We start from the raw sequence: 26,163 nt of genomic DNA on the forward strand, positions 1-26,163 counted from the left end.
ATATATAAAAATAAATATATAATAATAATATATTTTAAATAATATATTTTAAAATATTTTTTGTCATATATATATATATATATATATATATATATATATATATATATATATATATAAATTGCATAAAAAAATAATAATAATAAATAAAAATAAGACTTCTTTTTTTCCACAGATTGGCCATGTTAGGGATGTTAAAATTAACGTTTAACTTAAATCTCTCCCCTAGTTAGCAATTCAGCCCTCAGGGGAATAAAATGACATTTATCTGTCTGAGGTCTAGTCTGGAAGTCGAGTCGAGTCGATCTCTACACACATATGAGCCCCTTTCACACTGCCATTCCGGCAAATACAGGGGTAAAGTGTTCCTGTAATTGCTCCCTGGTCGCTAGATTTGGCACTTTCACACTGCCAGTGATGACCCGGTATATGTGCGTGCTTTCATACACAACCCCTGAAGATCCCGTAACGACACGTGACATCAGCGCGTGACGTGTAATGTACGAGTCGACAAAGCTAGGCACGTTATACTTTAACTGAAGCAAGCAAACGATCTCTGCGTCAGCGCGGAAAGTGAGGAACTAACTGATCTCTGCTTCATTACAGTTTGCACATATGTTTTCGTCGCGAATGTTGATCTTCCTTCAAAACAGCCGGTAAAAGAGTCGCGCGATAACGCGCGTCATCACTTCGATACCGAATTAGATCTGGCTTTTGTTCACACAGCGCTCGTTCCGGATCGATTACCGCAATGTTACTATGTGCCCGACCCGGGTTCGATTCGGTAATCAATTCCGGGACGTGGTTGCTTTCACACAGAAGGCGACCAGGCAATGTTACGGGAATATTGCGGGTCCGACGTGCAGTGTGAAAGGGGCTATGCAGACAGACACATCCCCCCGGTAAAGCAGACATGGGGGAGAGACAGAGACGGGGGTTTAGGGGTCAAGTCTGAATTTGAATGGCTGTCTGAGGAGGAAGTCTCTGGGGCAATGAGGTGGATTCTCCCAGCATGCTAATGCTTATGGGGCTGCTTTTGAGGTAAGCAAGACCTGCCACTACATACTGTAAACTACCAGACCATATCTTTCTCTACATCATAACATCTAACCAAAAAAAAAAAAAAAAGAACATTCAACAAAGTGAAAAAACGGATTACATTTTTTTATAATGAAATAAAATTAAACCAAACAGAAGCTTTCTGATGAACAGCACCACCACCGCTTATCCAAAAATCTATCTATACAGCAGAGCTCTTCAACATTTTCAGCCGTTTTATTTTTCAGATGAAGCAGGGACTCAACCCCCAGCTAAAATTAAGCACCGTATTTTAAGTCTGGTTCATAATAATGACATGAACTGTATTATTTGAATCCTTAATCATGGCATTTTGCCTGCAAATCTATTAAAACAGTCATTATTGATGTACAGTTTACAGTCAACACATTCCATTTTGATCTGACTTCATTTTAATTTGGGATGGACAATGAAAAATTCTTAAATGCAGCTTTTGTCAAAGTTAACATAACTTTAAAAAAAAAAAATACAACAACTGACATGTATTCATAATTTACCTACAAAAAATAGTTTGTCATGAAAAAGTTAAAATTCAGCAGGCCCCCTGCAGTACCACCTTGGACCCCCTAGGGGGTCGCAGACCCCATTGAAGACCCCTGTTTTTTATTCAGCTTAAAATCAACAGCAACATAATATAACAAGAACATTTTAAGTAGTTTATGTTAGTACACACTGTTATGCTAATAGAGATAGCCGTGGCTAACAAAGATTATAATCCTACCCCTTGAAGAGTTTGTAGCCTGATGGTTTACCTGATGTTCATAACAAAAAGGAAACTTTACAAGACCAAACAACGTGTCCAACAAATAGTTGATGACTACATCCTCAAAATACCAGTGCTGTTTTCCAGATAACAGAAAGGACTAAATTACACGGTGAGCTTCACTTGATGACAGGTTTCTTTTTTTTTCTTTTTTCACAACCCATCCCATGCCCATGTGGCAGCTATAAAATTGTGCAACCCGGTCGGACGACAGAGGGGAAAATCCTGTGAAAGAGCGAGATGCAGACATGTGAAAACATTCCAATTATAACCTGTAATATAACTGCAAGAATAAAAATGGCAGCCGTCGCAGAGACACTTCCATCTGCAACCTGCGTTCTGTGATATTCGCACAAATCCCTGCAGGACGTGGCGTGTGAGACGGGGAGGAAGGGGAAATTGTCTTCTTGTGCGAGTGAGTTTATGACCGGGGATTGCTATCTGCAAAGCCAAGATGGGCCGCCTGCAGATGTGGTGCACTGCAGTGTGTGTGTGTACATATATTATATATATATATATGTGTATTATATATATAATCATCAGGTACTGAGTTTTTTTTCACCTCTCTCCTGCAGTCTGCTGAGCATCGTAATGGGTCGTCTGCCCAGGAGTGAGGTAATGTCTAGGTTTAATGCCAGCCTCCTGCACTGGCGCACACACAGGGGCACAACAGGAAGAACAGCAGGCGCTGAAACTCCCAAAATGGCTGCTGTTGTGACTCTTAATGATGCTGACAACGTAATTAGCATTTTGCTAACGAGCCACATGGCAGCACTTCCTTCCCCGGACGCTGCCATACGGCCTTGCGGACAACACCTGCGTACTCTCGGACCCCCTTTATGACACATCATCTCCTCGGTAATACAGACGCAGAGACTGCAAACAGTCATCAAAGCGGAAGATCTCGGTGACAAATAACCGGGTGTTTCGCGAAGTGGGCCACTGCCCAGCAGGCTGTCAGTTCTGACTCCCAGTCACAGCAAAATACTATAAAAACCTCATTAAATAATAACAGCACTCCATATGTCCAGTTGACATCTTTGCGTGTTTACAAACAGGAGAAGCTAACCTGGGGGTTTGATGTGTCCCTGTTGGGGAATTTTATAAGTAGGAAATAAAAAAAAATCCAAGCACATAGAAACAAAGAGCAGTAACAGCAATATGTGTTCAAGTGAGCACTAGAAATGTGATGAAGGCCTGTGTTTGTTTTCACAAGAGAAATCCAGGTTGAAGGTGTAGCTCTAAATATTTAAAGGTATCGTTCTCTACCCAAATTTTTTAATTAGTCATCATTACTTATCCTCATGTCTTTCGAAACCCCTGTGACTTTCTTTTTTTGTGTTAGTGAAAAAAAAAAAAAACGTTTATAGCAGACTAAGCTTCTCATTTCTATGCAGTGATAATGACTGAGGGCCAAAACCCATCCAGCAAGATTTTCTATGAATAATGTCTTTGTCTAGGACCAAAGAGTAAGTGTATAGCTTTAGAAGTTTAGTGCACAAGTCAATATGGAGATTTCATTACACTTTTTGGCCTTTTAGGAGCCACTGAACTCCTTCACCTTCACTGTGTATTGAAGAGAAGAGTTTGGATATTCAGCTAAACTTCTCCATTTGTGTTCTGTAGGAAGAAGAAACCAATGAGTTTGGAATGGCATGAGAAGAGTAAATTAAAGGCTTGCAAAATTAAATTCTAAATCTAATGAATTTTTCAGATAAAAACCGATTTTAAAAAGCTCTAGTTTTGCTTGTTTTAGGGCTGCACTATTTAATAATAACAAACAATGATATATAACAACAACAACAACAACAACAAAAACAACAATAATAAAAATAATAATACAAGTAAATTTATTATTAAATAAAAAACAAATATGTAATATTTTTTAAATGTAATAAAAGACTTTTAAGAAAAAGAACAATATTAATTTATTTTTTAAATTACTTTATTAATTCTCAAACATTAAACCCTTCAGCTTTTATTTTGGTGGACCAGCGTGGGGATCCCTTAAAGCTTCTCTTCGGTTTACATCAGCCAGTTTATAAGTGCTTCTCATGACAAGTTTTGGAAGACGGTTGGCGCATATTGCATTCCCAAATGCACATCATAAGTAATCCAAACTCAGATCAGATGCAGATATGTTTTTGTATGGAACATCATTAACTCTAAGACACTGAAAACACTGGATCTTGAGCGGCTTGCATGTCACTTCATGGTCACTCTGAAACATACAGCGCATATATTGAATTAAATCAATAATAATAAAAATAATATTATTCTGCAACATTAATAAATGACGACAATTATTATAGGAGTAAACTATGTCTTTAATTCACCAAAAGCAGTGATGTACAACTCACAATACAATATTATGTATACGCCGTCACCATGACGTTAAGCTTAATTCATTTCCTGTTTCAAACCTCGGAGCCTCTAAACTGAAACAGATCTGGGCCTAGGGGCAAACCATGAGCTGACAAAATGGTTTAATCTTTTCTTTAATAATAAAGTGATTTTTAGCTCTCTACTGCAGACTGAATCACACACTCATTCAGTTGGTCCCGATTTAGCAGACAGCGATCTGTGTTAAACTGATTTGGCTTCACAGCATCAGCAATTTTTTGTGTGACGTTTGGTTGAACTAACCCTTTAATATAAGTCTATGGATCACTTTTATGGTTTTAACTTTAAAAACAATTCTGTGATCAATTACCCTCATTGCCATCTAAAACCATAAGAATTATATTTATCTTTAAAACACGATCTTTTCAATAATCCACCTCTTAACATATTCAAGCTTATATTTCCTCACAAGAACATAAATGGTTTCAAAGTAAACAATGATTATGACCATCAAAAGTCTTCTTTTTATATCTGAGTGGAGAGTGTGTTGTCTCTATACTGTAAGTCAAAGCTGAAACTATATCCCTTTCACGTCAACTTAACTCCCAAAAGAGTTAATAACCTTCCCGCTTGGAGGAAGTGATGTTTACATCAGGGCCCTCATATTTTCACTCCACTCCCCTGAGTCACATGTTCAACCTCCAGCCAATCACCACCCCCAGTTCCCCAAAAACTGAACACAAGGCTGAGAGCACAGCAGACTGGCTTAAAAAGTGTTTGCCACGACACACCTCATTCGTATAGGTCACCAGGGAGAGAAAGTGGCACATCTGACTCGAGCTCAGCTGACCCGAAACTTCAAAGCTCTAACCCAGAAAAAAAAGAGACCAACACACACATTCACTGCTTCTATCATAACAACTACAAAATTAAAGCTATTCTAAATTATGACTATTTCAGTGGTTATCCATAACTGAAGTCGAATAGATTTTTGTGAGGTGATGTCCATGCATAAGCGCAACAATGCTAGGGCGACGTGGGTGATTGCTAGGGATGTAACGATTAACTGCAAACCAAATATGTGACGATTCAAATCGGTCGAGATGTTAAACAAATCACAATTCATTTAGGGGTGGGAGTTTATATGAATGCACATCTGAGGGGAACTTATGGTCTTTAGAAAAGTTTAGATTGTATTTTTCCTTTCGTCTTGCCCCTTTATAATGCATATTCAAGTTCTTAGGTGCTGTGCTGCTTCGTTTACAACAGAAACCAAGGAAACACTTTAAGTGCCACCTGCTGGTAGAGAGTGAATCGGCATCTCCTGCAGATATTTTTATGTATAGTTTCACAAAACTGAAGTCAAAAACCATTATTGCGAAATTATACAATTTAAATAAAAATAACTGCTCATGTTGCATGTATGTAGCATCTTTGTTTGGATCATGATTACAATACTTTTTAAATTTTCACTTTTATCCAAAGCGTCTTACAAATGAGGACAATACAAGCAATCAGAACCAACAAAAGGGCTATATTAGTATATTATTATAGCTAGATTTCATTTTCACAAAGAAACATGCAGCATTTTGTACAAGCAATAATAAAAGGACACATTTAATTCATAATTTGTCGTGAATCAAATCAAATCACGACTTGAGTGAATTGTTACATCCCTAGTGATTGCTATATGGTTCCTTAAATTGTCTGAACAGAATCAAATCAAACTGGAACTGAATTAAATCCAGGATTGGTTTGAAAGAGGAAATCAATCCTCAGCCTTAATGTTGGATAATACTTTTGCACTTGTGAAACTATAAAGCAAGTACGCAATATGCATATTAAAAATTTGGGAGTACAAGTGCTTTGCTGTAATTCATCCATACACATACACAGACATAATGGAAAAAAGACAGACTGCAACTCACTTTTCTGGCATGATGTTTTTAACAAACAAAGAGCCATTAAAAACAGAGCAGAAACTAAACAGCACCTCAGCAGGATACATTCTTCTCATGTTTCATTCTCTCTCCTTCATACACACACACACACACACACACACTAAGAATTAATTTATTCCATTCATGCATCTTCAAGCAACAATGCGACCTGACATCCTGCAATCAGAGAGTGAATGAGTTTAGGGTCTGAATTTCATCCATACAGCCATGACTGATATGACATAAAAACACATTACGAGACATTATGGGTAAACTGGAAATGAGCTAATAGGATGTCTCGGTATGAAAGTTTTTATTCACAGAGGGGAGAGAGAGGAGACGATATTTGTGAGAAATGAACACCTCAGGGGAACAAAAACACAACGGGTTGGAAGAAAGAATGAGAAAGATTTCTCATTTACATTCCAACTCATTTAAAAATGGTTTAAAAATGGGCAAACATTTTGGGTGCGGGAGGGCAAATGATAAAAAAACAACAACATAGCGAGATTTGTCATATCATTTTGTGAATACAGCCATTTAGGTTGAGCAGCGAACTGCTATAAAGGCATTAAAAACATTAGTACAAGCCTTGGCCTTTAGAAGAAAAAAAACACTCTGAATAAGTATAGAAAGTAGTGTTTATCGATAAAAACTAGATTATCTTTCTCTGTAGGAGCTAGTTTATAATTTTATTTAAGTACATTGCCATCCATTTGAACTCCTGAATTTTGTCAAGCCTACATCATCAGCACTCTGATTGGCTAGAGTGAAGGCCATTCAATCCATTAGGATTTAGATCCTGAAGTTGAAATTATTGTGATGTCAACAAGGAAAGTTTGTCTTTTGGAAACTTTGGATACTTCAACTCCATATGCAGCACTTTTAGGTTCTTTTAAACTCAAACGCTGAATTAAGTGCTAATATAAAATTGGCGCTGGACGAGTTTCTACAGAGCATTTGTTTGTAAACAGTAATTTCATCTATACAGATCTTAATTCAGATTTGGCTATTAAGCACAAACAATTCACTTAATATAAAGCTCCTTTCTTTCTCTGCCTCACTCGCTTTCTTGCGTCTCTCATTGTTTTTGCTTTGGTCTTTGAACCAAACTTGATTGGATTCCCGAGCAACTTGCCATTTAAGACGTCTCCATTTATTGCTCTGCTTCTTTTTCTCCTCTTGTTTTTTCACTCCCCGTCTATCGTTCTTTGAGGCGAGCGAATGAAAGTGAAGGAGGAGAGCTGTCAGTTTCCCAATCTTTAAAGGCCCCAGCTGCATCATTACTCTCTCAACACACTCACACACAGGGTCAAATGTACTTAGGTAACAGATAAAGAGAAACGAGGGAGGGACGAAGGCCACCGAGAGAGACCGAGGGATTCCATCATTCTGGGTGGTTCACGGCACAAAATGACTGAATGAATGCAGCGAGTAAATGAGTGAATGTAGAAGAATAGTGCCCGACAGACCTCCAGCTCAGCCACGATAAACAATCCCAGAATCCACTGTGAGCCTGCGTGAGGTGACGCTGTCTGAAACCCATCAGTACTGATGTTGTTGACAGCCAACGAATACAGAACCACACGGCCCTCGCCCTGAAAAACAGCCCGGCTAATGCAGCGACGTGTGTGGGATGTGGATCAAAGGACCTGGGGGAAAGAGCGAGCGAGTGAGTGGTGGAAAGAAAAGAGAAAGGAAAGAATGAAGGAATCAGAGATTTCTCTTTTCGGACTGACAGTATTCGTATTCATCGGAAAGCTTTGAAAAAAATAAAAAAAAGAGCCATTTACAACCAAAAACAAAATCACAACAGTCGCTATAGAGTGCGCGGCGAATTTAATCGCACAGGTGCTCAGCCTGTCGGTTCGTTAAAGTGCAAATCTAAGAAACATCTTCAGAGATAAATTGCTTTCCTTTATCCAGAATATTGCGAAAAGTCAAATAACGCGAATCAAAGTGAGCGCAAACAAAGCGAAAACCGGCTCTTCAAACCGGCTCCAAGACATCAAATACCAAACAAGTGTCTCATTCACGCCGTCTTTATCATCTGTCATTAAAACCCTGATTAAGTCCCTCCAAACTTCATTCAAGTCTCTTTTACAGTCGGACATTCCTGTAAGCCAAACAATTCTATTATCGGGCACTTCCCTCTCTCCCTCTCTCTCTCTTCAAGAAGTTCAAACGCTTCATCTGGGACTTGCCCTCCCTCCAAGCGACACAGATTGCATACAGAAGACATGACGTCGGTTTGGTAATGAACCCCTTAGCATGAAAATGCAGCCCGCTGTGGTCGGCCCAGATTAGCATGAGAGATGATGGAGATTAGTGATGAAAATCCTAAACTCAAACAAACTGATTGTTGAGCTCTTCACTTCAGACAAGGATCGAAACGTGACCTCGGCGGCCTCTGACCCCCATCAACCCGTTTTAAAAATGGAGAGGAGAAACGTGAGGAGAAAGTGAGTATGAGGGAGAGTTCTATAGACGCTCGTCCCCTGACAGACATCAAAGTAGGACTTGTTGGTCCAGTGCGAGTTGGATGGTGTCTATGAACATCCAGTGCTGGAAAACTTCAGCTTGTCTGTAGCTCTCGAGAAACTCTTCTCACTCACACACACACACATACACACACACACGCACTGGAGAGGGGAGCCATTAACAAACACGCAAACTGTTGAAGAGGCTGATTTACATACTCTTCAAAGCGTGCCGCTACCGTGCCGCCTTCAAAGAGGACAGAGAGTACCCCAAGCTTTTATGCAGAGTGAATAAACGTTTGTAGTTTTATGTCTGAGAAAGTTTGTTGTTGGTTTTTACAGCAAAGTTCTGCCAGCCGAGCTGTGTGCTGGGAATCAATGCCGGGAAAGGGCAAACGTATCGGTTTTGTGGTAAACGTGCTCATCGCAGTAAAAGCTAGAGTGTATGTAAGGTAAGATGATCCTCAGTGTGGTTTCCTCTGTGGGGGTAAGGTGTGGAAATCTGTCATGTTTAATCAGATTCACTCTTAGTGCGATTCCTGCAAAACAGAAAATGGCTGATCTGTGACTTGAACGAACTGGCACGGCATCTCTTTCACACTGCATCTACTAAAAAACACATTTCTTTGTCTCTCATCTTAAAGAAAATTACTGAGTACCTTAGCTGATTCTCCAGAAAATTTGACTCAAAATTTAAAACCATCTCAATATTATTTACAAAATCTTTCCTTTCTTATATTAACTTTATAATATGATAGCCAAATAACAATACTTAGTAGCCAAAAACAATAACTAATAGTTATAGTAGTTATAGTAATTGTGATTTATTATAGTGAATTATTGATTTATAGTGATTTATAGTGTTTTTTTAATGATAAACCGCTATTATTATTCAACAGTTACTACTAAAACTGTTATTAAAAACAACAGCTATTATTGAATTTTCCTGCATCTTGAAAAAAATAATTGTGCTGATTTGCAAAAAAGGCCTATTACTAAATTTGATCAGTTGATTAGCAAATTTTGTTAAAGAAATATTGGTAAGAAAATAAAACTATCATTAAATTATTCACAAAATGGAAAGCGTTTAAATATTCAATTTAAATGTCAAAGAAATATAAATAACCATGTTCATAAATAAGCATTTTTACTTTATTTTTTTAACCTATTGTTTGTTTAATAATACAATAACACTTTATTTAAAGGTGTACTTGTTACACACAACATGTACTTGCTATTATAATAACAAGAAATGATAAATAATTACATGCAAGTAACTCCAAGCCAAACCCTAATCCTAACCCTAACCATGTCGTAAGTGCATGTAGTTAATTCATATTGCTCAGTCCTTAAATGTGTAACTACACTGTAACAAGGACACCATATAATAAAGTGTAACCAATACTACTACTAATAATAATACTGATAATAATAATAACAAAAATAATACAGTATTATTAACACTAACACCAACAACAATGACTACTGCCCTTGTTAGTAGTTGTTATTAGTGATTTATTATTGGTGTTAAAGGCAAAGCATGAGTACACAGACTGTTTAAACGGTAGGCAAGACTGTGAAAAATGGTCTTTAAACTTTTTCCCTAACCTAGGTGTACCTTAAGACAAAATAAATAAAATGACAAATTCATGAACAAGCTTTACCCTGATACTTGTGCAGACTGACTCCCACACACCTGAAGCCAATAAATGCAAACCACTGACAAAAGAAGATCATTTCCGCACACACGTAAACCCTGCAAAGCTTTTCATCATACTCTTCGATAAACACCCTCTCTCACTCCCTCCTTCTCTGCAGAGGCTGTCTGACAGTCCTGACCACAACCATTCAATGTGTGGAGGCAGAGAGCTGGAGAGAGAGAGGGGGGGGGGGTATTTTGTGCACGGTGTCTAGACTATATTCATTATCAATCTGTCTGGCCCTGCTGTAGACAGAGAGATGGCAAACTCGATTAGACTCTAAACATTTCCTCCGAATCTGTCTCGCTCTCAGCATATTTCGTCTTCACTAACGTCTATCAGCATCATTCCTCTCTCCCTCCAGCAGTATATGGCGGCTGTTTGTCTGTTGGGGAAATGAGCATTACGGCTCTAACAGCTCTGACTGAAGACACCCCTCAGAGCAGAGGGAACACAGGGGAGCATGACACGGCAAGAACAGATGACCGATTTCAACACAGCCAGGACAGAAAAACAGGTAGCCAGCCCTTCAGACTGTCAAGGTCTGAGATCTATGGCAGCTTTCATTGGCCAAGGCCCGCCCCATGAGGCCATTTGACTGACACGTCAAACAACCAATCACAGTTTGTTTTTATTCAGCATAATGTTTTGGGGCGTGGAAATATCACCACAAAAACAGACGGATGTGTAAAACTCTCGAACATATTTAAAAGATTCTATGCAGAGAATTTTTTATATTTCACATACTTTTGAAAATCCAGTGTTTAGCTGATCCTGATAAGCCCTCGTCGTCACAGTTGTGAATACAATGGCTTTCTTCTTTCGTGAGGGGGTTTGACGTCACAGCATTTTTGTTTACAGCAGAACATTAAAGAACGTGACACACAAGTCTCACAGAAATCCTGTGTAATTCAAACTCCTGAAGTGTTTCCATTTTCGTGTGCCATATGCATCAGACGTTTAGTCAACTGTCCGCGGGTGTGACCTCTGAGGCCGAGACAAGAAAGACGCAGACGGAGCTATGCACGTTTCAAAATTTTCTTTCTTTTATTGCATGGTCAGGTTTCCTCAGACTTGAAGACACAAAAGATCTACGATAGATCAAAGTTTACTGGCTGCCAATGTCAAAAATATCAAATATTCACCATGAAAGTCACACACTTGCATCATCACAGAGCTAATAAATGGGATAATTACATAAAAGTAACCATTAAAAACTAAAATGAAAAACTTTTAAAAATCAAGTTTAAAACATCTGCTTTTATAAAAAAGTATAAAAGAGTATAAAAAAAAATTCAAATGAGCAATTTTGATATATTTTTAAAAGAATTAATAGTAAAAGATAATCCCAATCTTCAGGCTTCTGTCTTATGCTATCAAGACAGTTGTATCACCCTGACATTTTTTTTTTTACTTTATCCCCCACTCAAAAATATTAAAACAAAATTCTATTTAGAATTAAAAAAAAAAATCTTAGAAGAGGTGTATTCAAGTTGTTGTACGAGTAAATTTAATATAATTATACATAGAGATGTCAAATGCTATCAAAAAATCTGAAAAATACCTTGAGATTTTAGCTGTATGGCCACATCCTATGTTGCACATAAACCACTTACACACACACACTCACAGTCCCTCGCCGCATTTCAGTGTGCAGAGACACCACTTAACACTCGTCTCACACTCACACCCTGCAGGTGGCTTGGATACAAACGCCTCAGGAAATCAGATCAGAACTGACCAATGAGAAGCAAGAAAACATCCTGCTGACTTCATCAGAACCAGAACACAGGCAGATCGGAGTCTGGAGCAACAATGTTAAAGAGATGGACTCACAGCTGAAGATGGCAGATGCAGGATGCTGGGTGGAGATGGGGCAGTGCTCCTCATCACTGTTGTCTCCACAGTGGTTGAGCTGATCACAGACCTGCGAGCCCAGGTTCAGACATCTGCCGTTAGTGCACTGGAATCTGCACTCTAGGGACAAACACAGAAAACCACAATGACTCATTTTCAAATAGGTTAATCAATAACAATCAGGGTCGGTCTCTGTTTTCACATCTGCTGCATCAGGGCTCGTCAAATTTCCATCCTTGGCTTGTTCTGGCCCTTGTGATAGGAAACTTACTAGAAAAAAAATAAATGTTTGAGCTAAGTGGATTGCACGACTGTTCAAAAGTTTGAGATCAGAACGATTTAGATAAATACTGTTCCTTTGAACTTTCAAAGAATCATGAAAGAAAAGTACCTTCGTTTTCACAGAAATAATAAGCAACAACTGTTTCAACACCGAGAATATTTTTCCAGCACCAAATCAGCATATTAGAATGATTTCTGAAAGATTATGTGATACCGATTACAGGAATAAATGACATTTTAAAATAGAAAACATGTATTATTTAACAGTTATATTAGCAGTAATACTGTATATAACAGTTTATAGTTATAGTTATAGTTATGCACAATGGACTTTCAAAAACATACAAAACTGCTGTGACCCAGCTGTGTGTTTTCTTGCAGGGGTGTTTACTATGTTATGGGGACCAAATGTCTCCAGAAGTATAATAATACCAGTACATTTTTGACCTTGTGGGGTCACAAGGGGCAATATTTTGGTTGCCACAAGGATCCAGCTTATAAATAATGCAGAATAAATTTTTTTGTAAAGTCTTAAAATTCTGAAAGTACTGAATGAGAGGTAGGTTTAGAGGTAGAGTTAGGGAAAGAGGATAGAAAATACAATTTGTACAGCATAAAAATCATTACGCATATGGAATATGGAATGTCCCCATAAAACAAATCATAAAAACCCAATGTGTGTCTTTGTCCTCACTATAGAATAGCTCCTTAAAACTCTATGAACTATATGTAAAAGCTGCTTTTTTATGCAAGATGAACTATAGCTAGTTGTCAAGTTTAGCTGCAATTCTCAGACTCAAAACTATCAAACCAGTGATTCTGCTGCTGGATATTGTTCCAGAAATGTTAATATTCGGAAGAACTGCACAACATCTCAAAAACTAAAACACTAGGACGTCCTGTGAGGATCTGAAAATGCTCAGCTGCAGGAGATTGTGGGATAGTTTCACTGGGCCAAAAAATTTACAGAGATTTGTGGATCTCAGGCGGCGATGATCCTCTATATGTGGGTCACTGGCTTTTATAAATGATTCTTAAAATAAGTGTTCCTGCAAGCATGCTTTTAGAGAGATTCAACATTGACCTGATAACGGTGGATGGAATGGAAGCTTTATGGAAGACACTATACAGCATTAACAGATGACCAGAATGTAATGCAAACCAGACAGTGATGACACCAGCACTATAAACATCTTATCTGCGTGAGAAGTAGGTGCTAGACAATACCAAAGCACACCCACGAAAAAGGTCCAATGTGGTTTTAAACCTTAATATACAAAGTGACATAACATGCAGCCAAGTATGGTGACCCATACTCAGAATTCGTGCTCTACGTTTAACCCATCCAAAGTGCGCACGCTAGGCCACGACTTTATATAGCATGAGTAGGGATGCACGATATTGGATTTTGGACGATATTCGATATGCCGATATTTTCAAAATAATTTTGGCCGATGCCGATACCGATATCGATATATATACAAATATATACTGATATATTTAAACTTTAATTTTACTGAAGAGAAATCCATGTATCTCTTCTGTACTGATTCTACCATAAATGTATTATTTTACAAATGAAGACAGACATTCACATCTGAAAAACAGGTCAATTATTTCACATGGAGAATATCGGTTTGGCTCATCGGCAGAAATAGTCGTATGGGCCGATACCGATGATGGTCATTTTAAGCTTTTATCGGCCGATACCGATGTTGTGCCGATATTATCGTGCATCCCTAAGCATGAGATATAAAGAGACAATCCCAACATTCACCTGCACAAACTGAGAGACAGGACATAAGAAGACAAGATGAAAAGAGAGCAAAAGAACAGAAGTAGACAAGAGGAAGGTGAGACAAGAAAATGGGAAACATAGGGAACAGACAAGATGAAAAGAGAGGAGAAAAATGATATAGGACAAAAGAGAAGACAAGCCGAAGAGTTGAAGATAAGATTAGAAGTAGATTGCAAAAATATATCAAAAAGTGAGAGGAGACGTGATGAGCAATGAGGAGACAAAATACAAAAAAGACACCGGACAAAAGAGGAAAGAGTAGATGAGACAAGATGAGGAGAGATCAGACCAAATGAGATAAAAGATCCAAGAAGACTGAGAAGTAGTAGTGTAGGAGAAAAGGAGGACAGAGACAAGAAAGATGAGAAAAGACTAGACAAAAAAAAAGACAAGATAAGAAGAGAAGGGATGCAAAAAGAAGAAAACGAGAGAACAGATGAAATGAGAAGAGATACTTTTCCAAAATACCAGAAAAAAATAGGACCGAGGAGATGAGTAGACTTGAGTACAGATGAGGAGAGAAGAGACTCAACAATAAGAGGAGACAATTCAATACATGAAGAGACGAGATGAAACAAGAAGAGATTAGACAAAACAAGGAGAGATTAGACAAAACAAGGAGAGAGGAGATGATCCGAGACAAAACGAGGAGAGGAGAGTCATTATATAATGTCAGTAAAGTAGCATATTGGTCCAAGTCTTGTTCTGCTGTTTGCAGTGCACTAGACTGTCAAACTGTGGTTTAGTACACAGCCCAGCCTCCACCGCCCTCCACCCATCTCGCACTTTCTCTGCATTCCATTCCAGGCAGGGGAGAGAAATGCAGCCTGTCGGAGAAATGGAGCAGAGGAGTCTGGGAAGGGGAGGGGAAGTGAGAAAGCAGCTTTGAATATTAGCACACACACACACACACACACACACACACATAGACCCAGACCATCATGAGTTTGTAAAGCAAAACATGACCCTCCTCATGCACAATCTTCACCGCTGGCATGCATCATTAAACTCACGTTCATACCAACTGATTATCCCTCTTAATTCCAGCACTGAGGTTATAAACCTGATCCGCCGCTCACCTGTGAAAGCATTGGTGGCCGGTAGGTCAGCCTCCTGCATACTGCTCCTGCCGCTCAGCCCGTATGCGCGTGTGTGGACCCACGTTATTGGCTCCGATCTCCTGAGGGCTCCTGGGGGCCAAACAGCCGCCGTGCTGCCATTCTCACCTCACAAGCCCATGGCTCCTGCAGCTGCCCTCTACCTCCACGAAAGGGCAAAATAAACTCAGGAGAAAGGTGGAGGGGGGCTAAAAAGTCTTCAGTGACAGACTAGGGCTCTATTCAGCAGGAATCAGGGTGAGGTTGCCAGGGCAACCAGCGCACCGATTACCCTCCCAGCCAGAGCCAGCCAGCCATAGCTGAGTGTGAGCGAGCGAGCGAAAGATCCAGACAGGTACTTGATTAAGAGCAGGTGTCTGAGAGCCGATTCAGGAAGGGAACGTGTAGCTGCTGCCGCTCGTCCTGCGTGGATAAACTCTTCTCAGCAGAGCAGCATGCTAATCAATGCACCCCACCTCATCCTTCAGACCGCAAGCTCACTGAGAGAGACAGAGACAGAGAGAAAATCAGTTGTGTGGCTGAAATGCATACAACCAAAAATTCACATGCAGAATTCACTTACAAAAAGTCACTATTTCCCATATGATTTACTACAGCTGTTTAACTGGAGTTAGTACTACACTGCTGTTCAAAAAGTTTGGGTAAGATTTTTAATAGAGTCTTTTATGCTCATCAAGGCTGTATTTATTTTAATCAAAAAAAAAAAAAAAAAAAAAAAGTAATATTTTGAAATATTACTGTCATTTCTAATATTGCTTTTCTATTTTAATATACTTTAAAATATAATTTATTTCTGTGACATTGTGCTGAATTTCCATCAGCCATGACTCTAATATTCAGGGTCACATGATCCTCAAAGAAAAAAAAAACATTCTAATATGCTGATTTATTATCAATGTTTAAACTGCTGTGGTGATTAATATTTTTTGGAACCTGTTATACCCTTTTCTTTGATAAATAAAGTAAAAAGAAGAGCAATTATTCAAATTAGTAATCTTTTCTATCACTTTTGATCCATTTAACATTTTCTTTGCTGAATAAAAATATTTTTCTAAAGGAAAGTGTGCTTTGCACCACAGACAAATTATATTTTAAAGAATATTCAATTTACATTACATTTAATTTACATTTTTAAATAAAATTATTTTCTGTTTAATTTTTGATCACAAAAATGCAGCCTTAATGAGCATAATGAGCTTCTTTACAAAAAAAATAAAACATTTAAAATGTTACTGATCCCAAACTTTGGAATGGCACTGTATGTGGAATCTTGTTTAGGGTTTGACAATGAATCAATTAATTCACTGATTCACTGGGTTGATCTGATTCATTTGATTCAGTTCAAATGGAGAACAGTTCCATTTGATACACAATTTGATTTAATCATTTATTAATTCTGTCACATGAACCTTTAGAAATCATTCCAATATGCTGATTTTCTTATTATCATTGTTGTGATACTTATATTTTTGAGAAAATATATATATATATATATATAAAAAATCAGTATTTTCTGATTACTATAAACTTCAAAAGAACAAATGCACTTACAAAATAGTAAAAAAAAAGAAATAACATTTGAAATAGAAATTTCTTGTATCATAAATTACTTAACCTCTTAACTGTCAATCACATTTTTGAACATGCACTTGAAGGTGCATGATCCAAACCTAAATTTTTATATTCATGACTGGAAACATTTTGTAACATGATTTTGATGTACCATTTTCATGGTAATGCAATGTTTGATTTTAAAACTGGTTTCAAAGGATGAATTTTGAGATTTTAAATTTAAGTGATATAAATAATTTCTGATGATTTCTAAAGTGTGTTAAAGAAGAAGGCAACAAAGGCAACACTCTAGCCATAAATTAATCTATTACTTTTGCTATTTTTAACAAAAAAGATTGGTAACATATCTATTTAGGAGTCTGAAAAAAAACCCTCTCCAATATTTTGAATTTGGACTGCAATACCTAGTTCAACCACTTTGGTGTCAATCCTACATACAGTACAGCGCCCTAACGTTTGTCAGGACGGGCCTTTATGTAAAAATGGAAAGGAATGCATGAATTTGTGACATTTACAGATAAGGCTATGACCATTATTACAATATCTTATACTTTTAAGGGATCTTATATAATATACTTTTATCACATATCTGTAAAAGTGCCTGACAGGCAAGCCACTACGCTAATGCATCAGCTTGAAGCTTAAAATAAAGATTTATCATGTTTTGGGAAGCTTGTATCATGTACTTTCCTGCAAAAGCTCATTCGGTTCCCTCCAATATTTGTAGATGCATTTTGTCCATAGAAAGGCGTTATTCAGTGCTGTAATTTGATGCGACTGGCTGCAGTTGTACGTGTACTGTGGACAGACCCGACCAATCGATAATGAGAATCATTGTCAATGATTTTCATTATCGATAATACATTTTATTGATTATTTGTTGCAGCCCTATATCAAAGTACTGTACATTCTACTACTAACCCTGAATCATTGTTTTTCTCCGAAGTAATGAAAACTACTGAATACAACCATAGTTTTAATCATCTAAGATGCTGTCTGATCTGGCAGACAAGTTCTGAGACGGACATAAAAAAACAGACAGACTCAACAACAAAAAAAACGCAACAATGGTGTTTCATTAAGCAAAAATTAGAAACAGCAGGGGTTCAACACATCAACATTTTATGGTCTTACGCCAGATCTTTACCAGTAACAAAACATCTAGTTCCTGTGAAGAGATGCCCATTAGAGTCTACAATCCCCAGCAGGAGCGTCAGCCGTTAATGACTGTTACATAACACACTAGAACACTTTACTGGACACAGAGTTATTACAAGCCACAGCTAATGTTTCTGTGGCTTAATATCATTGACTTAACGTCTCAAAAAAAAAGATCAACTCCATTTTCATTTGGAGAAGACTAGAGCAATGGATGAGGCAGTACTTGTCCTTAGACAACCTTTAAAGCTCTCCGTCATCCCAGCGGATGCTGCGCTGAGCCCAGACTGCCGACTACACATGGGCTGTGTTACTTAGAAACACGGCAAGCCCTCACCTCGTCTGACCCCTGCCGCAAGCCACACAGCGAGAGCATGGATGCAGCACACAATAAATAATATTACACACACGTGAAACAGGAAAACGCTGTCCAAATCAAACAAAGACTGAGACGCACACACACACAGTCAGCCGAGGTCGTTTCAGGACACTACTATGGCCATCACTGATAAAACAGATGAACATCTGCCAGATGTTTAGAATTTACTTTTTTTCATTGTTATCCCGTTGTTCCTCTATGGGTCCCTTTCCTAAGTGGTTCTCCTCACACAGTCGAGAGTGAACAAACCACAAATTTAAGGCTTTGTTCAGACTAGGGATTAAAAAAAAAAAAAAAAAAAAATCATTATCAACTTGTATTCAAATATCCTGACATTTGATTAATCATATTTGCTGTATAAAATGCATCTAGACATGCAAAATCGATTTTACAATCGATTCAATGAAAATTTGTCACTCAAATCAAACAAGTGACAACACTAGAAAGCAAAGTAAACAGTCTCTCATTTGTAGGGTGCATTGACACCTAGCAGTGGATGCAAATAAAACAGTATAGCAGTACCTCATTTTTTTTCTTCTCACCTGGAATTCATGCAATAAACATGTTTTTGACAAAGATTTTAATTTGTTTGTGGTCTATATAGCCAGCATAAAAAATAAGGTTTGCAATGATGCGCCCTTCTTTATGCACCAAGAGCTTTTAACACTCAAAAGAGAAAGGAAAAATGGAAATCGCATCATATGACCCCCTTGGCCAGAATTTTCATATCAGTGCAAAAAAACAACCAACCAACCAAACAAAATGATAATAACCTAACAAAAGAATGAATAAACTGAACCAGACATGGAATCACATTAGGATACTGAACCCACCACCTGTAGAGACTCTCAGTCCTAACCTAATACACACAGAGTTTGATGAATAGGCTGAACAGCAGCCATGCTGAAAACCACTAAAACGACTGCAATAAACGCCTGCTAAAACATTCTCTGTATCTATCTGTCTGTGTAATATGATCTCAGCAGGGGGGTTGTCTCTTTCTCACTCTCGGTGTCTGGTTAAATCATGATGAAGCTCTTAGGAACAACTATTCGCTGAACTGAATCATCCAGGCCAGACTCAAACATCATAACAGCCCATGTCATTAATCATTAGTAAAAATGACTAATAGCTGCTACCTTGCCTGTCAGTCTGTCTCAAAAGAAACCTCAACAGAATGATTAAGACTCAAGCATGAAACAGTGGGGTTTTGTATCAGCCTAAATTTGTTTACTTGCCAATAACAACCAGCTGACTGTACATTACCCCACTCATTGCACAGCTTTTTACCAAATAAAGTATTTTATTTTATCCGCTTACTTGTAGATTAGCTATCTTTACACCTTCTGGTAAGAAAGCTCCATGGTCCATCCAAGCAAGCAGAAAAAGAAAATCCGCTTTTACAAAGTGAAAGGCCACCGCATTCATGCCTTGCGGTTAATCAGACAGATTAACCATTTTCCTGCCCATGTCCTAAGCTGACCTGACAACCAGGATCTGCAGGTTAACAAATGATGACTCAGCTGTCTGGGTTAGTCAGTTTATAGATGATGTATGTGTGTGTGAACCTGTCATGTTTAAGTTTTAGTGCCGCCCAACTGAGACTTGATATGGCTGATGGGAGACAGAACAAAGCACATCAGAAAGAACTGAACAACCTATTTTAGATTGCAAAGTAAACGCCTCTTGCGAGAGAATTAAACGAACAGGTAATTCTGTTCTGAAGGGTAACAACAATTTATTATTTATTCAATTTCATTATGGATTATGTAGTAAAAAAAAAAAAATTTCCTTCTGATGCAAAAAAAAAAAAAAAAAAAAAAAATTTATCCTTACAAATTACTTTTGCCAAAACACAATGCATTTCTTTTTAACAAGCCGTGTTATGAACAACCAATCAGAAACTGATTTGAGTTTCACTGTTACTTTTAAACTGTATTTTCACAATATGATTCACACTAAAAAAAGATGATCCAACTTATAAAATTAATTCATTTGGGTATCAGTCTGCAGTAGTTGCACTCTGTATGCCCCCGATTCACGAAAAAGAGCTGATTTATTAGAGTTATTTGTTCTGGAATTGGACTACACTGGCTGTGAAGTGTTTCTGATTCACTACAAAGAACAAACTAATTTGTTCTAGAATTGGACTTAAAAAGGAACGGTTCACCTGAAAATAGGTGACTAAAAATTATTACTGACCCTCAAGTTGTTCCTAAACTGTATGAGTTTCTTTATTTTGCTGAACATATTTTTAAACATGCTGGTAATAAAAACAATTAATGGTCCCCATTGACTTACATAGTCATAGTTTCCCTACAATGGAAGTCAATGGGGACCAACAACTATTTGGTTCCTCAAAATATCTTCTTTTGTTTTCAGCATAAGAAAGAAACTTTCTTTGGTTGAACTATTCCTTTAACTGATTGTGCTGTATGTTTTTGTTTCACTAAAATGTGTAATTTATTCTAAAGTCAGGCTACACTAGTTGTGTTGGATATTTTTGATTCACTAAAAAGAACTGATTCAAAAGAATCAATCTCCAACTAGATTTACAGCAATTTACAGTGGTTGCATTCTATGCTTTTGATACACTAAAAAGAACCAATTTATCAGAGTAATTTATTTGAGAATCGGTCTACCCTGGCTGCGCTGTGTGTATTTGATTCACTTAAGTGAACCGGCTCATGAGTAATTTATTTGAGAATTATACCTCAATGCTTGATGCATATTTCGCTCTCTGGATCTAGTGACAGTGTTACTCAGCCATTGAATAAGTAGTGCAGGAAAGACTGTCAAGAGTATTTTCGAACTACAGGTGCATCTCAATGAATCAGAATGAACCGCAGCCTTATGAGGATTGTCCAGCAAAACTGATTCAAGAATTTGAGTGAACTACACAAGGAATGGACTGAAGCTGGGGTCAAGGCTTATAGACGTGTCAAGTAGAGCTGTAATCGGGCCATAAAATTTAGGCCCGACAGGTTTCGGCCCGAGCCTGACAAGTACATTTTGATTGACGGCTTTTAAAAAGCCTGAACCTGTTTACAGTTCGACATTATTTAAATGTGCGCACACACACACACAGTTCTTTTGCCTTTTGTCAAGAATGAGTAATTTATAGATGTTTTAACATAATTTATTCATAACTAACGTAGACTACACAACTTGGAAGTTGGAAGAAAGAAATAAATAAGTCCTCTGTGAGCACTCTAATAGACATAGGCTCATTTAGCCTTTAAATAGACCAACGCACCAATAAAAACGAGTATTTCTTAAATTAAATTAAGATAAATTTTCAATTAAAAAAAGTGAAAAAGTGAAAGTGATGTGACATACGGCCAAGTATGGTGACCCATACTCAGAATTCATGCTCTGCTTTTTAACCCATCCAAAGTGCACACACACAGAAGTGAACACACACACACTGTGAACACACACCCGGAGGAGTGGGCAGACATTAATGCTGTGGCGCCTGGGAAGCAGTTGGGGGTTCGGTGCCTTGCTCAAGGAACTTTAACTAGGAACTAAATAAAGTTCCGGGTAAAAAAAATTCTCCTCAGAAAGTCCCTGCTGGCGAGGTGGTACTTTTTCAAAGTTCCGGAACTTTCGGGGGCGGGACTTGGGCGCTAAACATGCTGATTGGTTCAACCACCATTTATTCGGATCATTTTCAAAATATTACTGTTATTGTGTCATGAAATGTAATTTTAAAAGTATTTCTGGCAAGAATGTAGTTGTTTAAAACTCAAATCTGTGGTTTATTTATAAAGACAGAGCCTATTTCAAAATGTGTTTCGTCGATCTCAGAGACTGTGAGCTCCACTCGATCAGCGGGAGCTCAGTCCTCATGCATCCATCGAGAAGCAGCCTCACCTCGGCTAGACCTCCTGATATGTGCCGCTGGCTCTGATGTCTCTTTAGTGGTTAAACATAAAATATAATTCAGCTGCAGGGTAAATCTAACAGGTTATCTTTGGTCTGTATTCAATTTATCTATATGTTAAAATGAAAATAAAAAAGGCAAATCTATATAATATTTCGTTTCATTGTAATGGCTATGTATATACACATATCCCCGAACTAAGTACATTTCTGCAACTGTTATTATGCTTAAATGAAAACGAAAGGAGGCAGTGGTATTTTGATATCATATTTCATTTCATTGTAAATATACAGAGAGGAAAATTGCAGTAGCCATAGTCAGCTGACTTAAGTTATGAAGTAAGCTGCTGTTTGCAGAATTACCGGATTTGCGTCGTCGCGGACATCACACTCCCGAGTCGAATGAGCAAAGTCTGAACTACCGAGGATGCACGTCCAAAATCAGCGTACTTTGTATTGAGAAATGCACGCAGACCTAAGTCCAGTCTATTTGCTTAATCTTCCCGGTACTTTACACTGCAGTGGAAATGCAGAAAGCAACAGGTCTGGGGAAAAAAAGTTCCTGGTGCAAATGTTCCGGGTAATTTCGGCGGAAACGCGGCATAAGCCGTGGTATTGAAGGTGGAGAGAGCACTGTACATGTACTTCCACCACCTACAATTCCTGCCTGTCCGTGACTTGAACTCACAACCTTTCGATTGCAAGTCCAACTCTCTAACCATTAGGCCACAACTTCCCTAAGATGAGTATTTGGCATTAACAAAAATAAGATAAAGGCTCCGCCAGATTTGCTTCGCCACTAGCAGCGAGTTTACGGAAAAATACATTTAATAAACTTTTCCACAACATACTAATTTAATGAGATGCACATGTATATTACTCCTGCATTGGTGGAAAAACGTAACTGACCCATACATTAGTTCTGATTTTAAAAAAAATAAATAAAAAAAGTAACTAATGAAGAGGTAAAATGTCTGGATAAAAGTATTTCTATATACAGTATAAAAATACATAGCTACACATAAATAAGATACTCTGAACTAGATATACACAGACAGAGATGAAGACAAGTGAAAAGAAAGTGAATATAAGAAGAAACTGACATTGTACGCCAAACACGCAGAAATTCGTCTCTGTACAGACACTAGCTAGTTTAGAATAGATACAACAGCATGAATTTATGACAACATGCTTGTCTGCACAGTGTCAGGACGGATATTGTTTTGACAGCCTATCATTTTCAATACAGCAGTACCTGCATTCCTCTTTCTCCTGACAGTCTGTTTTACTCCATTGTGATCACTATGTTTTTTCGGCTTGTTTGCCTTTAGCAGTAATTTTAGTGACTATGCTTAATCCCACCTCTTATGTATTTTGGCCCACCTCTCTTAAGCGAACAGTTTTTTTAGCTTAACAATCCTGCACTGCCAACAAGGCAAAATGTGGGATGTATTAAAGTCTGTTTTATGCAATATGCTAGAGATTTTGGTTGCCTTAGCAACAGCAATTGAGATGACTTCTTTTCTGAACCCAAAAAGAAAAGAGATTACCCTTTAATATAACACACTAAAGTGATCTGAAAACATTAATGGTTTTATTGATCAGGTAAGGTCTTACATTGATAACTAACTGCATAATATGTCATTTAGAGCATGGAGTTGAGATGCTACATGAAGATAAGGCAAATAAAATCAATCAGATTTGGAGCCATGTGGGTGGAAAAGATAAAATCGATCCGTCCTCTAAAAACTGTATTGTTCAGACAGCAGAGGAACACACACACACACACGCACACAAGCAAAACTGAAACACAGACGCAAACAAACACAAGCCTTTGAAGAACGTCTAATCAGTTTCAGGATCTCTCCTCTCAGCCAATCAATCGACAGCCCTCTGGGACTCCGCCCACAGCGTCTAGACAGCTAGACCTTTGCTGCTCTACTGCATTCTGCAGCGGTGCACACCGCAGAGGTCATGGAGGTCAAGTCTAGCATTAGCTCAAACCAGACACTTGTTCTCAAGGGGTTCAACATACCATCCATTCCAACAATGAGTAAATCTGTTGATATGTTTCTTAAGTGTGATTTATGCAACATAAAACATCTTTTTGATGCCACTGATTTGTTAAATGTTTGTACTTGTACATTTAAGATATTTATTAGATTTAGAAACAAAAGTATAGAAGATTTCAGAATTCTGGGGGGTTGGGGTGTTCAAAAGTCAGTATGATTTTTTTAAAACTAAATTAATACATTTATTTAGCAAAGATCCATTACACTGCATACATTGTAAAAGTAAAAGGCATTTACATTGTTTAGATTTTCTATTACAAATAAATGCACAAATTAATTAAATTTCAAAATGTTAAAATTCTAATATTACTGCATTTTTTGAATGGTAGTGTATAATAGCTGCATTGATTTATATTGATTTATAATGCAACTGATTAACTCTGAGGTTTATCTAGTAATTTCCTCAAACTGACACTGAAAGCAGCTCTGTCTGGCTTTGCTTGGTTGGAATGACGTGTGACCTTCTTTCAGACCTGTGAAGGGTGATTTAGCCAACAAGAGATGCTGTAAATAATTAGAGTTCTAAAAGTTTGTGTTTACCATGTCCTCCAGAAGAGCTGATGTCAAAGTCAAGCTGCAGCATGAGGGAGGGAGAGAGAGAGAGAGAGAGAGAGAGAAAAATGAATGTGTGTGAGCGAGAGAGAGACTGAGAGAAATAGAGAGCTTGGTGCAGAGTGCTGCAGTGTCCTGTATCAGAACAGAGATCAGCTTTGAAGCGTTAAGAGAGAGACCGAGACATTACAGGACTCAAACCCCCACTACAGCATTAATGGGTTTCTAATGCACGTATCAATCTCCATTAAATATTAAATATAAATATACTTGGAATGATAATGATTGATCATTTAAAAACACATGAGATTGAATCGTCCCCCCCCCCCCCCCCCCAAATTTCCAGCTGATGAAAATACAGTGACAACTATGAGAAAATGTGCCAAACATTTTCCTAATTTTCCTAAAATTATACAGTACATTGTACTTTTGGAAACTTCATTACTGACAGATGGCCGTTTGAAACACAACAGACCCGAAATCCCTTATTCCCAATGGAAACTCACAGAAAAGTATTGAAAGGGATCAGATTTGAACTTCATAGGCATTAATTTAGGAGGATTGTGTGAGAATTACAATTATTTTTAAGTTCATCCCTATTTCTGTAGAATTGATGATAATGAATAAGTCAGAAATAATTCTTTACATTATTTAACACTGTAGCCTGGGGCAAGCCATAATATGTTCTTTCTGAAGTATTTGCAGAATAATTTTTATAAGCTTTTACTTGCCTGGAAAAGGCAGTTGCTAACAAATGGCTAAAAAGGACTAAATAGGTTGTTGGGGACTTTAAAGGGTTAGTTCACCCAAAAAGGAAAATTATGTAATTAATAACTCACCCTCATGTCGTTCAAAACCCGTAAGACCTCCGTTCATCTTAGGAACACAGTTTAAGATATTTTAGATTTAGTCAGAGAGCTTTCTGTCCCTCCATTGAAAATGTGTGTAAGGTATACTGTCTATGTCCAGAAAGGTAATAAAAACATCTTCAAAATAGTCCATGTGACATCAGAGGGTCCATTAGAATTTTTTTTGAAGCATCGAAAATACATTTTGGTCCAAAAATAGCAAAAACTACGACTTTATTCAGCATTATCTTCTCTTCCGGGTCTGTTGTGAGAGAGTTCACTGCAGTGTATGATAACCGGTTCGCGAAAGAATCATTCGATGTAACCGGATCTTCTTGAACC

General features: G+C 37.8%; 1 protein-coding gene across 2 annotated transcripts in view; it reads right to left on the reverse strand.

The window, feature by feature from the left end:
- The window catches only part of ldlrad4b (low density lipoprotein receptor class A domain containing 4b), a 74,760-nt gene that overhangs the window by 41,588 nt on the left and 7,009 nt on the right, over nt 1-26,163 (reverse strand). The window contains exons 2-4 of one of the 2 annotated variants that reach the window (XM_052578140.1): nt 24,962-24,995; nt 15,317-15,834; nt 12,137-12,277 (exon numbers count right to left, since the gene is read on the reverse strand). In XM_052578140.1, coding sequence (XP_052434100.1) covers nt 12,137-12,277; nt 15,317-15,356 — 181 coding nt within the window. In that variant the 5' untranslated portion in view covers nt 15,357-15,834; nt 24,962-24,995. The remainder of the gene's footprint in view (nt 1-12,136; nt 12,278-15,316; nt 15,835-24,961; nt 24,996-26,163) is intronic. The other variant, XM_052578139.1, reaches the window with a different exon arrangement.

The sequence above is a fragment of the Carassius gibelio genome, chromosome B16 (genome assembly GCF_023724105.1).
Source record: "Carassius gibelio isolate Cgi1373 ecotype wild population from Czech Republic chromosome B16, carGib1.2-hapl.c, whole genome shotgun sequence".
NCBI lineage: Eukaryota > Metazoa > Chordata > Actinopteri > Cypriniformes > Cyprinidae > Carassius > Carassius gibelio.